A 13,934-nucleotide genomic window follows, 5' to 3' on the forward strand; every position below is an offset into this window, starting at 1 on the left:
ATTAAAAACTAAGTCAATAAAGGGAAACTGACATTTGTCACAAGCCTGCTACTCAATACGCAGCTAGCCACCTTCCATATAATCTTCACAAGCAGCTGTGAGGTATGCCTCCACCCATATTCCAGAAGAAGAAACTTGGGCTCAGAGAGGCTAAGAAACTTCCCCAAGGTCACACAGAGGGCAAGAGTGGGGCTGAAAGGGAACTGTGCTCTGTGGTTCCAAAGCAGCCAGAGTGCGTGTCCCCGCAGCACCCAGCCCGCTGCCCAGCAGCTCCTGAAGGCAGGGGGTCCACGGTGGGGAATGTTCTTAACCTGAGGTCCCAGGAGCCTCCTGCAGGGTGCACACCCCTCTGTGGACTCTCACATGGGATGGCAGTAGAAGCCCAGCCTGGAACTGTGGCCAAGAAGACCAGTGCTGGGTCGGATTTCCTCTCACCCTGACTGGCTTGTTGCCGCCCCATGATTCTAAAGGAACCACCCTGGGTTTTCTCACAAGGAAGACGCCTTGAAGACACCACACTTGATTTTCAGAGGAAGGATATAGCCCCAAAGGGAGAAGTGAAATAGAAATCACGGCCTCACTTCCACGTTGTGATAGAACATCTTTTTTGCCAAGCACACTATACAGAGAAGTGTAAGGTACAGTCCTTGCCCTCAAGGCAAAAGACAAAGAGGTTAGCTACCCTGAGCCATTACAGCACCTCTCAGTGGTGGGCACTTAAGCTTTCTGAGGCAGTAAGTCATTCTTCCCTCATCACTATCTTGAGAGCTATGTAGGGTCCTACCTCCAGACGTCTACCCATGCTGTCACCCCCCCCCAGGATGCCCTTCCCTTATTTCTACCTGTTGGAACCCTACTCCAGAAAACCGCCAAAGACCAGTGGCTTAAACAGGGTAGGATTTTATTTTTCTCTCATGTAGAAGACGAGGGTGCTCAGTCCAGGCTGTTGGGACACTCCATGGCGCTGGTGAGCCAGCCTCTTTCTCCATTGCGGCTCTTCGTCCCTCAGCATATAGCTTCTGCCTTGTAGCCCAAAGTAGCTGCCTAACTTCATCTGGACTACAACCTCAGGAGAGATCCTGAGTCAAATCCAAGCACTTAAGCTGCTCCTGAATTCCTGACTCATGGAAACTGTATAATTAAAAAAAAAAAAAAAGATTACTGTTCAAAGCTGTTAAAGCTGGGGGTAGTTTGTTAAGCATCAATGGCTAACGAACACACCGTCTTACTAAACAGGTTTAGTTCGTTTATTCAACTGTCCTGAGTCCCCAACCTGGACACACATGGAGGAATCACACGTAGTTAAAGACTACCTATCAGAACACGAGGATTTCCTGGAGGTGGGGCAGAAATCATGTCATTTGTGTCCCTGCCCTTGGAACGCTTTCCCCACCTTGGTACACAGTAGGGTCGCAGGACCTGGCACACAGTAGGAGCTCTGCTTCCCAGAGAAGAGCTTCTACCTCCTGGCTTGCCTTCTGGTAGATGAGCCAACTTAGAGATGATGAGCTGTTCATGTTCAATCATCTGGCCTCTTGTCAAAAATGTGGATTTGTTTCTCAGAGGACAGTTTCAAAGCCTTTTTCCATTCCCTCATTCCCCGTGCTGCCAAGAGGAAGAACATGCCAACCAAGCAAGCGAGAGCCTTTCCTGAGCCAGCCGCCTTCCCCCTGCCTGCAGCTGGTGTGCATCCTTCAAGGCCCTCCAAGGGTGGCCTCCTCCTTTAGGCCTCCCTGGTTACCCTTCACTGTGGGGGAGGGAGCAAAGAAAGACAATGATCTTCTTGAAAAATTATTCCCTCACGCTGCATCTTTGGGAACCATATGGTCGGAGCAGCTTGAATTATACATGTAGCTCATGGCCTTGTTTTCTGAAATAATAAAATCGGCTATAAATTCTACAGAGCCTATCGATTCTCACAGAATGCTTTCACAGCTTTCTGCCGAACTCTTGTATCTTAACCAACCTGGGGTTGCAACTGATGAATGACAGGAATGTTATAAATCACACCATTTTGTTTACACAAATGGGTACAACCAAAGCAAAGCAGTACAGATGTAGTCAGAATTTTACTCATTCGTTGATGACATGGATGACTTCTCTGCAGAACCAGACAAGAGTTTTTGAAAACTGGAAGAATATTTGCCCAATTTTTTGTGTTTTTCATAACATAATGACTAAAGATATGACAATTTTTTTAAAGATGTTTTTGATGTGGACCATTTTAAAAGTCTTTATTGAATTTGTTACAATATTGCTTCTGTTTTATGTTTTTGTTTTTTTGGCCAAGAGGCATGTGGGATCTTAGCTCCCTGACTGGGGATTGAACCCACACCCCCTGCAACGGAAGGTGAAGCCTTAACCACTAGACCGCCAGGGAAGTCCCATGACACACTTTTAGAAATAGCTTTTTTGAAGTATAATTGACATACAAGAATTGTACATGTTTAAAATGTATATTTGATGTCGATATATGTAAATATCCACGAAGCCATCACTGCAATCAAGATAATGAATATATCAGTCAACCCCAAACGTTTCCTCACATATGGCCTTGTTTCTCTGGTCATTTCTTCTTTTTTTTTTTTTTTTTTTTTTTCCCCAGGCCATGCACATGCAGCATATGGGATCTTAGTTCCCTGACCAGGGGTCAAACCCGTGCCCCCTGCACTGCATTTCTGGTCATAGCTATACAGATGTAGTTGATACTGTTGGTTGTCTACCCAACATCCATTCTCTTCTCCCTTCCTTTAATTTTGCTAAGGTTTCAACCCCTCCCCAACATGATCCAGGGAAAGGGCACCTCCAAGCCCAGGACCAAGTATGGATCTTAATTAACCTAAGCCAATCAGTGTGTGACGTTCCCCTGGTGACTAGGCCAGACATGTGACCTAAGTTGGCCAATCATACTGCAAGGACTTCTGTTGCATGCTTAGGAGAGAGGTTTTTCCCCTCTCTCGCAGGATGGCCCCGTAGAGTGTGATCTCAATTGCGATTGAAGCTGTCTTAGAACTGTTGGAGAACTAGCCTGAGGTTGAAGTCAACGCTGAGGAGGCCAGAGCAGAAAGAAGGACCAAACCTGCGTGATCGATGGCAATGTTGAATCCTTTTACTAGACAGCATCCAAGATGGCTCCCAATATTCCTTGCCCCATAGTCTTCATACCTTTGTTTAAGCCCCTCCTGTTGAGTGTAGGCAGGACCTGTGACTTGTTTCTAATAGAATACAGCAATGATGATGGGATGCCACTTCTATATTAGGTTGTATGGGCTGTGACTTCTGTCTTGCTGGCAGACTCTCTCTATTGCCTTCTCGGCTTGTACACTTTGATAAAACAAGTGGCTGTGCTGGCCATTTCCACATGGCCAGGCACTGAAGATGGCCTCCAGCCAACATCCAGCAAGGAACTGAGGCCCCTCAAGGAACTGAATCCTACCAACAACCGTGTGAGTTTGGAAGCAGCTCCTTCCCTAGATGAGCCTTCAGACGAGACACCAGCCCTGGCCAACAACTTGACTGCAGCCTTGTGAGAGACCCTGAAGCAGAGGCAACCATCCAAATTGTGCCAAGACTCCCGAGTCACAGAGATTGTGAGATAATAAATGTGTTGTGTGAAGCTGCTAAATTTGGGGTAATTTGTTACACAGCAGTAGATAACTGATGCACTTCCCTATCTCCAGGCTTTGAGTTACATGAGGCAGTCCATTTCCTTTGTACTCAATCCACTTAGAGTCAGGGTTTTCTGTCATTTAAACCCAAGAGCATCCTCCTATGGTGCGTCTCCTCCACTAGCTTGAAAGCTCCTCAAGGACAGGTCTTCCATGTCCTCCCAGAGACTCACTAGTGTCATAACTTTGTGTGAATTAAGGACATACTTGACTCTAATTTTAGCTCATCTTCTGACAGCATAAAGCAGGGAAAATCCAAACGATGACATAGGACTCAGAAACGGAGAAGTCTTTCTCCCTGGTTACAAGTCATTTTTATTTAGCCAAGAAGAGATTATTAAGTGCCTGCTGTTTGCAGAGCCCTCCACTGGATATTGGTGAAGGGAGAGAAAAAATTTAAAAGGAGGGTATATTCCTTGCTCCTAGGCAACCGGCACTCACACTGAGGATAACAGAGGCATGAGAACATTACAGTGTCTAGAAATATGTAACAAGTGCAGGTTAAGAGGGCACTTCAGTGGGGAGCAGACAGGCTTCAGAGACAAACCTCGGAGTCAGATAAACCAGTGCAGTGACTGGGCAGGAGAGAGGTTCCCTGAGACAGATACTGGAAACCTTCAGTTTCTGCCGTAGCGATGGGTGGGGCTGGCCAAGGGCAAGTGAGACACCAGACAAGAAGCTGTCCCAATAATCCAGGTTGGGGGCTGCTTTAAAAGCTTTTTGGGGTGTGTCCTCAGCTCACGAGCACCCTTTCTCTCTGAGATTGCCTACCCCTCACAGCCAAGATGGGGCAATCAGGTTACCTCTCCAGAGAATTGGGAATTGGGACCACAGGATGCTGGTAGGTCTCTATAAAGGGGTGACTGAGACTTGGAAACTTGGGGGTATTGGGATGGTCTGTCTGCAGAGAGGAGGGAAGAAAGACAGAGACCTGCAGAGAGAGGACAATGAGGTAGAATCCCAGAGACTGGGGCTAAAGATACTCTGCTCGGTTTTAGGGGAGAGATCCAGAGCATATCTGTCAGGGTCCCATCCCTTCCAGAACCTGGGGAATCCCTGTGCACCTGTGGGTTCCACCAGGCACACCTGTGCCTGTGTCAGATTCACCTTCCTGCCACATGGAGTCCCAGCGTGGCTGGAGGTACGGAGCAGATCCCAAGCCAGCATCCATAGGGTAACTGGGCTTTTAGAAATGCTTCTTTAGCCAGTGTGATGTTTCAGAAATCTGAAACAGTCCTATAGAAAAATCCAGATTCCCAGGGACTTCCCTGGTGGCACAGTGGTTAAGAATCCGCCTGCCAATGCAGGGGACACGGGTTTGATCCCTGGTCCAGGAAGATCCCACATGCCACGGAGCAACTGAGCCTGTGCGTCACAACTGCTGAAGCCCGCGCACTCTAGGGCCCGCGTGTCGCAACTACTGCCCGTGCGCCTAGAGTCTGCAACAACAGAAGCCACCGCAATGAGAAGCCCACGCGCCGCAACGAAGAGTAGCCCCCGCTCGCCGCAACTAGAGAAAGCCCAGCAACAAAGACCCGGCGCAGCCAAAAAAAAATAATTCCAGATTCCCACTTTTTTCGTTTTTTATTGTAAGGCCTTATAGGCACAGGCCCTCGTTCCTGCTGGGCGTCTGCTGGGGAGAACTGAGAAGAGGCTGCCACTTTCTCCAGAGCCTGGTTCTCAGGTCACCCCAGCCCCTACCCAGTGGGCGCAGATATTGTGTTCCTGGCTCCCACAAAGGATACTGATTAATTTTGCCATAATAAAGCTTTTCTCCACCTCTTTTAAAATATTTCCCCACAGTAACAGGGAATAGAGAGGTGGGAGCTTTTGAGGGGTCGAAAGAAGGTAGAAAAAGCCCCAGAAAGAGAGCTGTTCTCTGTATCTATTTTTGCAAAACAAGACATCCCAAACAGCAACCATTTTATTATATGTCACGATTTTCCCAGTCAGGAATTCAGGCAGGGCTTGTCCAGTGATTCTCCTATTCCATGTGACATTGACAGAGCTCACTGCACGATATTTAGTTAGCAGATGGGCTGGTCTGGAGGATCCACGACGGCTTCACTCACATGTCTGGTGCTTTGGCTGATTTGCCCAAGATTGCCAGCCAAAGCCCAGTAGGGTTTGAGCTCAGTTTGTCTTATTCCACAGCTTTGCCCTCTTGCCCCACTCCACCCCAGCCCGGTTCTTTTCTACACCCCAGGAGGCTGACCTGTAAGGCCTCCACATCCATAGGGACTGACCCACGGCCTCCCAAGTCCTCTGGCTTCCAGCTGGCTTTGGCTACTGGGGGACTACTGGGAGGGAGGAGATTCAGACCATTTCTTTTCTTGCGTCCCCGGACTGAGGGTGCTTGAGCCTCTCCCCTGGTGGTCTTTCTACAGGACAGGACTCTCTGTTTCTCGGTCTCGTCACCAGTCCCTCTCCTCATCTTTGGGCTGAGAAAGGTAACAGATCTGAGGGTTACAGCAGAGTCCCTCGTACTTCCCCACGTGCTCCTTTATTAAATCCCCCTCAATTAATTCTAGTCAGAAGTGCCATTTGTTTCCTGTGAGATCTGACAGCTACTTCTGTGCTTAGTCACAGCACAAATAATAGTTAATACTTACTGAGGACTTACTGCATGCCAGGCGCTGTTCTAAGCCCCTCGCGTTAGCTCATGCAACCCTCACAGAATCCCTACGAGGTGGGCCCTATGATTATCCCATCTCACAGATGAGGAACACGAGGCACAGAGGGCTGAAGTAGTTTGCCTAAGGTTACACAGCCACTAAGTGGTGGAGCTGGGATTTGAACCCCGGCAGCTTGACTCAAGCCCCTACTCTCAACAGCTACTCTATACAGTAGGAAAATTTCTGTTGAACGAATATGCTCTGTTTCCTCAAAGTCTGTAAGCCAACCCAGAGCAAGGTTTTGGCAGGTTTTGAAACACAAGACTGCGCTGTGAAACGTTTTTCTTCACGGACGGTCCCCAGAAACGCTAGCAAGGCTTGAAGTTGACCTCCTGGAGGTGACCTTCCCCTGCAAGTTCCCACACTCCTCCTCTAGAATGAGTCTATTTGCCCTCACTTGTGCAGAGGGAGGGGAAGCCTGAGGAGCATGTGCAGGTGACAGCCACACCCCATGAGGACCCCAGAGAGGCAAGCCAGCCTTTTAGCCTTGGGGGCAATAGGTGGAAGTGTTTACCTCTGCATTCCTACAGTCCTGCCACAGCTGGACATCCTCCAGACCCAGCAGGGAGTGGAAGGCAGAGGGAGGGGCTGCAATCAGGGACAGCCTGGAGTCTTTGCGTGATGACTAGCAGAAACCTGACTCAGATTGCATTCGAGCTCTTAAAAAAGGAAAAGAAAATAAAAAGGACTGTATTGGTTCTCATACCTGAGATGTCTAATGGTGCAGCTGGCTTTAAGCATCTCAGACTCTAGGCCTCAGAGGATGTCAAAAGGGCATAGTCTCTCTCTGCATTGCTTTCCTCCTCTCTGCATTGCTTTCCTCCATCTTGGCTGTCTTCTTCTTTTTTTTTTTTTTTTTTTTTTTGCGGTACACGGGCCTCTCACCGCTGTGGCCTCTCCCGTTGCGGAGCACAGGCTCCGGACGCACAGGCCCAGCGGCCATGGCCCACGGGCCTAGCCGCTCCGCGGCATCCCACATCCTCCCGGACCGGGGCCCGAACCCATGTCCCCTGCATCGGCAGGCGGACTCGCAACCACTGTGCCACCAGGGAAGCCCTTGGCTGTCCTCTTGAGCACAATTTTACCACATGGTGGCCCAGCTGGCTGTTGGGCTGCCCCAAGGTTACACTCTCTCAGCATCAGGCCAGCTTGGGGTGGGGGGAAGATTGTTGGCATTTCCTGACAGTGCCAACAAAAAGTCCCAGGGAGGGATCTTATTGGCCTGACTTTGGTTATGTGCTCATCCATGAGCCAATCACTGGGCCTGGTAAGTGCAAGGCTCTGATTGGCCAGATTAGAATCATGTGTTCCCTCTAAAATGGGGGTAGAATCTTGTTATCTCCACCTGAACCCAACAGAGGAGGGGTGACTCCTTAAATGGAAACCAGGTACTGGGGTGCTGTTAACCAAAAAAGGTGAGGGTAAAGGAAGGAGCTTGCAGGCCCAAACAGCAGTAGATTTTCACTTCCCAGTAGGAGTCCTGAGATCCATTCCAGGGAGAGAAGTGGTGGGGGTGAGGACTTGGGAGTGAAAAGGGGACCCAGGAAGGGATCTAAGGACAAGGGTGGCAGGGGCCACAACTGAAAGGGGCTTCTCAGATTTCAGTCTTGGCAACCTCTTCCTCTGTCAGTTACCAGCAACAGGGTCAGGGTGGGGGTCCCATCCGGTGTCCCCCTGAGGAATTTTATCTTCACAGGGCAGGTGAGCAGTGGGCCTTGTGGAGGCCTCTGAGGGGATGTGGTGAGAGCCTCGGCGCTGGTTCCGTGGAACCCAGGCTTTGAGGAGCTTGTCCTGAGTTTCTCAGGGGTGGTCCAGGGAGCTGAAGGAAACTTTATTCGTGGGGGCCATGGAAGAGTGAGGTTGCCCACAGTCCAGACCAGCCTAGAAGGACCTGAAAGACTACTCTAGGTGTGAGAGTTAGATGGACCTCGTCCCTGGGGCCCAGGGAGCCCTGGGGGTAGCCTACAGCCTTGTTTTAGGGACAGCCAAGGACTCATAATGGCACTCTGGAGTATTGCCCTATTTCTGCTATCACTTGTGCAGGTAAACAAGCAGGGGTATGGAGGGCAAAGAGGTCTCTGGATGTTTTTACCAGAGCCCTGGGTGTCAGTCCTGTCTGCACCTCAACTTGCTGTGTGGCCTGGGGCAAGTCACCTCCTCTCTTTAGGTCTCAGTTTCCTTATCTATATAAAAAAGGAGTTAGATAAGTGGGTCTCAACCGGGATGATTTTGGCCCCCAGGGACATGTGGCAGTGTCTGGAGACATTTTTTTTTTTTTTTTTTTTTTTTTTTTTTGCGGTATGCGGGCCTCTCACTGTTGTGGCCTCTCCCATTGCGGAGCACAGGCTCCAGACGCGCAGGCTCAGCGGCCATGGCTCACGGGCCCAGCCGCTCCGTGGCATATGGGATCTTCCCGGACCGGGGCACGAACCCGTGTCCCCTGCCTCGGCAGGCGGACTCTCAACCACTGCGCCACCAGGGAAGCCCTGGAGACATTTTTGGTTGTTACAAGAAGAAGGTGATGCTACTGGCAGAGTGGGCAGAGGCCATGAATGCCGCTAAACATCCTACAAGCTCCAACAGTAAAGCATTATCTGGCCCCAAATATCCATAGTGCCAAAGCTGAGAAACCCTGCATTAGACTGAGGTCACCCTGTAGGGTGCAGTGCTGACCACTACCGTGAAATGTTCTGAGGGCAGCCCGGGCTCAGGAGGCATTTGTTAGTGCCCAGGCATTTAGAGGAGAGGCCTCCTGGTCCCACCAGAGTTGCTGTAGTTGTATTTGTGTAAACTGATTGACTTTCTCCCTCTGCTCCCATCTAGGTGTGGTACCCAGGATAGGTGAATTAGACGCCTGGCTTGGTGGAGGAACAGACTGCTTTGTGAGATAGTGAGTTCGTCGTCAGTGGAGGCATCCAAGAGAAGGCAGCATGGCCACCTGTCGGAGATGTGGAGGAGGCGCCCTGCCTCTGGTCTGAGGCTGTCTAGTGGCGATTTCGAGGCTCCTTCAGGCAGGAGGTAAAGCGGGAGAGTGCCCTGCGTAAAGCTCTTGGCTTCCCCACCTGCCGGTCCGGAGCGGGAGCGCCTTCCTTCCCACGCGACTCTTCGCCAAGCTGGAAACTTTTCTCTACGTTTTTCTCCCGGGTCTCCGGGAGCCGCCGGAGCGGCGGAGGCAGCACCCCGCGGCTGGGCGCCCGCACCCGGCGCCCCGGCCCGACACCACCCGCCGCCAGGTCCGGCCCCGCGGGCGCGGCTGCCGGGGTTTCCGTGTGCCCCAGGGGGGCTCCGGGCTGCGAGCTGCGGCCGAAAGGCTTTTGACAAAAAAAACTCTTGACCACCAAGGCCAGCCTCTTCCTGAAAGCCCCGCTCGCTCCGATACAGGAAGTAGAGGGAGCGAGCGCCCCAGAGCGTGGCGGCCGCGGCGGCTGTGGCTTCCCGACTCCGCGCGGGGCTGGCGGCGGTGCCCGCGCGGGCCCTTCCCCAGGGCAGCGCCAGGGGCATGCGGGCGCCCGGGGCCCCGCGGCCGGCGCCGCCCGGTGCCTGAGCCCCTGCGTTCACCGTCCCGGAGCTGCTGGCGGCATGATCCGACGGGCCGGGGCGCCCGAGTGCGCGGACCCCGCGGGGTGAGTCCGGGGCCGGCGCCCCCTCCTCCCTCGGTGCCCCAGGGCTCCGCTCGGCCCGCGTCCCTCCCGCCCAACTGCCCCTCCCCGCCCCCGAGGGTGCTCGGAGCTCCGGAGTAGCCCCGGCTGTGGGACCTCGAGGTGTCGGACTGAGACCGAACCCCTGGCCACGGCCAAGGCCGGTCTCCCGGTTCTTCGCGGAAGGGGGCGGCCCTGGTGCCTCTGCCGTACCCCGAGACTTGGCTAAACTTTTAAGCCCAGATGTCGCTCGCCGGAAGACCAGCTGGCACGTTCGGCGGCTAGGTTGGTGGGTGCCAGAGGGGCGCCTCTACCAGTCAGAGCCGAAGCGAAGGGGCTGTGTGGACGCGGCCCCTCCCCGGGGCTCTGGTCCCGCCTGAACTTTAGATGCAGTCACTCGCGGTCCGGGCACCGCCATCCTCCCGCACCCGCCGATCCGCCTGTGCCCCGTGCGCGTCCTCGGGTGCTGGAGCTAGGTAGGGCAAGGGGCGGCGGACCCGGGTCCCCGTAAGTTTGGACGCCCGCGGCCTAACAGCTGACCAGCCCGCCTACACCGAGGACCCACCGGGATCCCTCCCCCACCCCTCTTGCGGGTCTAAGGACAGTGACCTTCGGACCGGCCTTTGCGAAACCCGGGGCTTGGGGAGGGTCCAGGGTGCACGAACTGCGTGTGGCCTCCGGGATCCCCCGCCTTCACACACACACCGGGAGAAGGCACAGCTTGGAATGCGTGAAGCCGAACCGGTTTGGGAACTAGCTTTCTAGAGGGGTCTCCGGCGTCTAGTTAGTTTCATGTCCCTCACCCCCCAGCTTACAACCTCGGACTTGTGGACATTGCTCAGGGCTGTGCTCCCAAAGTAGGTTCCCTCGTGCCACCCAGCCCAGCCAACGTCCCGGGAAGCTTCAGGGGGGTGAGGAGGCTCCAGTTCAAAGGCGGATTCCTGGGAAAGCTTCTTAGAACCTTTCTGGGGGCTAAGGTTGATGGGCGCCCCCGGGGAAGCCAGTCCTGGCTTTTTGGTTTAAAAGTCCCGGGCTACTGCTGTGATGGACAGCCAGCTGCTCACTGGCCTAGCTCCTGACCTCGGCTCCCAGGGCCTCAGTTCTTTGCTGTGTAAAACGGAGGGGTGAGCTGTTCTTGTGCAGTCCCGAATTGGGGGGCAGCTGGAGGTGACCGGCCCCCACGCTAGTGGGGGGAGTGTCTCAGAGGGGCCTGTGATGCAACTAGATCTGAATGTCTCCCTCGTCCCCGCTCCCCCATTTCCGTCCCAGCTGGGAAGCCCTGCCTGGATGTTTTCCCCTGGAAGTGGAAAGACAAATGCCATCCGCTGGAGGAGCTGGAAATTCTGTTGGGGAGGGGGGCCCCCCCAGGGGCAAGTATCTGCCACACCCAATACTGATGGGTGGAGCTAGCAGGAGTTTCCCAGGAAGGAAGGGGAGGTGAGGGGCCAGGGTCCCGATCCCTCTGACTTCCCATATTTCCCCCAGGATGACCTCTCCTTACCCACTTCCTCTTGCCTTTCTTTGTTCGTTACTAGGCCAGTTACTTAACCCCTCCATGCCTCAATACCTATCTAGAAAATGAAGATAAGTAATAGTAACTAGCCTTTAGAGTTGTTTTGAGGATTAAATGAAATAATGCATAAGAAGTTTTGCCCATGGGCCCATGGGCAAACGTTTAATAGTTATTATTATTACAACTATTATCGTTTGTTGAGTGTAACCCCTCTGTTTGCCGACTGTTTAACTGTCCTTGGCCAGGTAACACCTACTTCTTAAGATTGGTTATGAGGATTGAATGAGTTAATATTTAAGTAGCTGTCCGCAGGCAGCTAAGGGTTAACACACCAACACAAGCCTGCTTAGAACAGTGTCTGGCATATCATAAATATTAGATGAATATTGGTTTGTTGCTAAAAACGTCGCTTTAGTTAAGAGGACCTTTGGGGTTGGAAGAGTTAAATGAGATAGTATCTCATTTAACCTTGCACCCAGTACAGGAATCCCTTTGACAACATTCCTGAAAGGCACTTGCATACCTCCAGTGATGGAGAACTTGCCACCGCTGTGGTAGCCTTTCTGACAGGCAGATATCGAAGAAAGTCTGCCGCCTTCTAACTTCTGCCATTAGAAACCCTGTTCAGAGGAGCCCAATCCTTCTTGGCTCTCAAATACTAGAAGGCAGTTCTCAGGCGCACCCATGCATCCTCTGTTCCCTGGGCTGCACAGTACCCAAAGATGACGAGGACCAATAATCTATGACCCCTCACCCCCAGGCCACCCACAGAGCTTGCCGACCACTCAGGGCTGGGTCCTGAGTCCTCATCAGAGCCCATCTTTCCACCTGGCTCCCGAAGCCCCCTCCTCCTCGCTGGCAGAAAATGGATGTCCAGACAGCTAGGGGAACACCTCCCACCCCACACCCAGGGGCTAGGTGGGGGTCGCTTGGAAGTTAGCCTCCTGGAATAGGCGTATGAGGATCTTGGCAAGCAAGCTCTCTGTCTACTTGTTGAAAACGCTGTCTGGGGAGAAAGAAAATGCCGACAGGCTGCCCAGTACTCTGGACGAAGACACTTTTCTCCCTCCATTCATTCAAGTTCGTTCAACAAATAGTATCTGCATTAGGTGGACGTGGGGGCCCAGCATTAAACCAAGCCCCTGGCGGCTTGCAGGTGACTTTCCCAGAAGACAGAAAGGGGCTGTTCTGTAGCAGGTGGTCAGGGAAGGCCACTCCAAGAAGACGGTGTTTAGCCGAGGCCTGAAGGAAGTGGGGAGAGTGAGTCAAGCCCCTGGGGGATGTGGGGTGTGGTCTGTGTGTCGGACACAGAGAGGCTGGAGTGGAGTGGGGGAGAAGAGGCCAGAAGAAGGCTAGTCGGTGGGTAGAGGCTCTGGAGGGGGCTCTGAGTGAGCAGGGGCCACGGGTGGCGTTTGCACAGAGAGGTGACCTGGTTTGGATTTGGACTGTATTGAGGACAGGCTGTAGGGGGAAACAGGAACAGAAGGGGGGGGGCGCCCTGTGGTGGCTGTGAGAGAGGGCTGGGGCCCCGGGTGGAGCAGGCAGTGGAGACGTGAGAAGCTGGAGCCACAGGATGCGCGGGTGGATTGGAGGTGAGGTGGGAGACAGAGGCGTCGGGATGATGTGGGTGAAGCTGTGACTGCCAGGCGGCCAGACGCCAAACTGAACGGCAGGGTCCTGTGGATGTGTGTGCTCAGAGCCCACGCACTTTCATATGTTTGATCAGTTGAGGGTCTGTTTAAGATTTTATTTGAAAAAGGATTCCACTCTTGGAAAAAATGTGGCCATTACAGACAGACCTCATCCAATCCCCTGATACGATGACAAGGAAACGGAGACCCAGAAAGAGGAAGTGCCTTACCCAAGGTCAGGGGAGCTGGGCCTAGGACTCGGGTGTCCTGAGCCTTGGGCCTGCAAGGGGCTGCCTGCACAAGGCCCCAGGGCTTGTGAGAGCCCTGGCTTTCTGCCTCATGGCTGACATAATGCAGGGGGCCTGCCAGTCCCCTTGAGGAGCCCCTCAGCCACTCCCAGCTCTAAAATGGGGACTCTTCCTGGACAAGGCCCACCCAGAACAGGATCCAGTGATGAATTCAGGGTCCTAGCTACCACTCTGCTCACTGACCCGGGTTTCTTTGTCGTCAGGGGCTAATGCTCCCAGGTGATTCTGGCTGGTACTCAGCTGGGATACTGACCCCCTTCCAGACCCTAAAAGACACTCTGGCCCACAGGAAGCAAAAGGTACCTCACCAGCTTAAGCCTTCAGTTCAGGCCCTGAGAAGCCCCAGTGCACCCCTGGGAAGCAAGTAGGAGTGCAGGGGATTGGGGGCACGGGGGCTGCTTGGGATAGGGGAGTCTCAGCACATTTGCCCATGGCCCCCTTCCCATCTTCCCTACCACTTGACAGGCCTTATCCTGGGCCTCGGTCCCTATACTGTGGTCT

General features: G+C 53.2%; 1 protein-coding gene across 3 annotated transcripts in view; it reads left to right on the forward strand.

Moving 5' to 3' along the window:
* Nucleotides 1-9,275: 9,275 nt before the first annotated feature.
* Nucleotides 9,276-13,934, forward strand: part of RIN3 (Ras and Rab interactor 3) — a 123,984-nt gene continuing 119,325 nt past the window's right edge. The window contains exon 1 of one of the 3 annotated variants that reach the window (XM_081230316.1): nucleotides 9,276-9,361. In XM_081230316.1, coding sequence (XP_081086442.1) covers nucleotides 9,291-9,361 — 71 coding nt within the window. In that variant the 5' untranslated portion in view covers nucleotides 9,276-9,290. Of the gene's footprint in view, nucleotides 9,362-9,752; nucleotides 9,967-13,934 lie in introns of those variants that run through there. The other 2 variants (XM_081230315.1, XM_081230314.1) reach the window with 2 other exon arrangements.

This window comes from Mesoplodon bidens (genome assembly GCF_964165515.1).
Source record: "Mesoplodon bidens genome assembly, chromosome: 3".
Lineage (NCBI taxonomy): Eukaryota > Metazoa > Chordata > Mammalia > Artiodactyla > Ziphiidae > Mesoplodon > Mesoplodon bidens.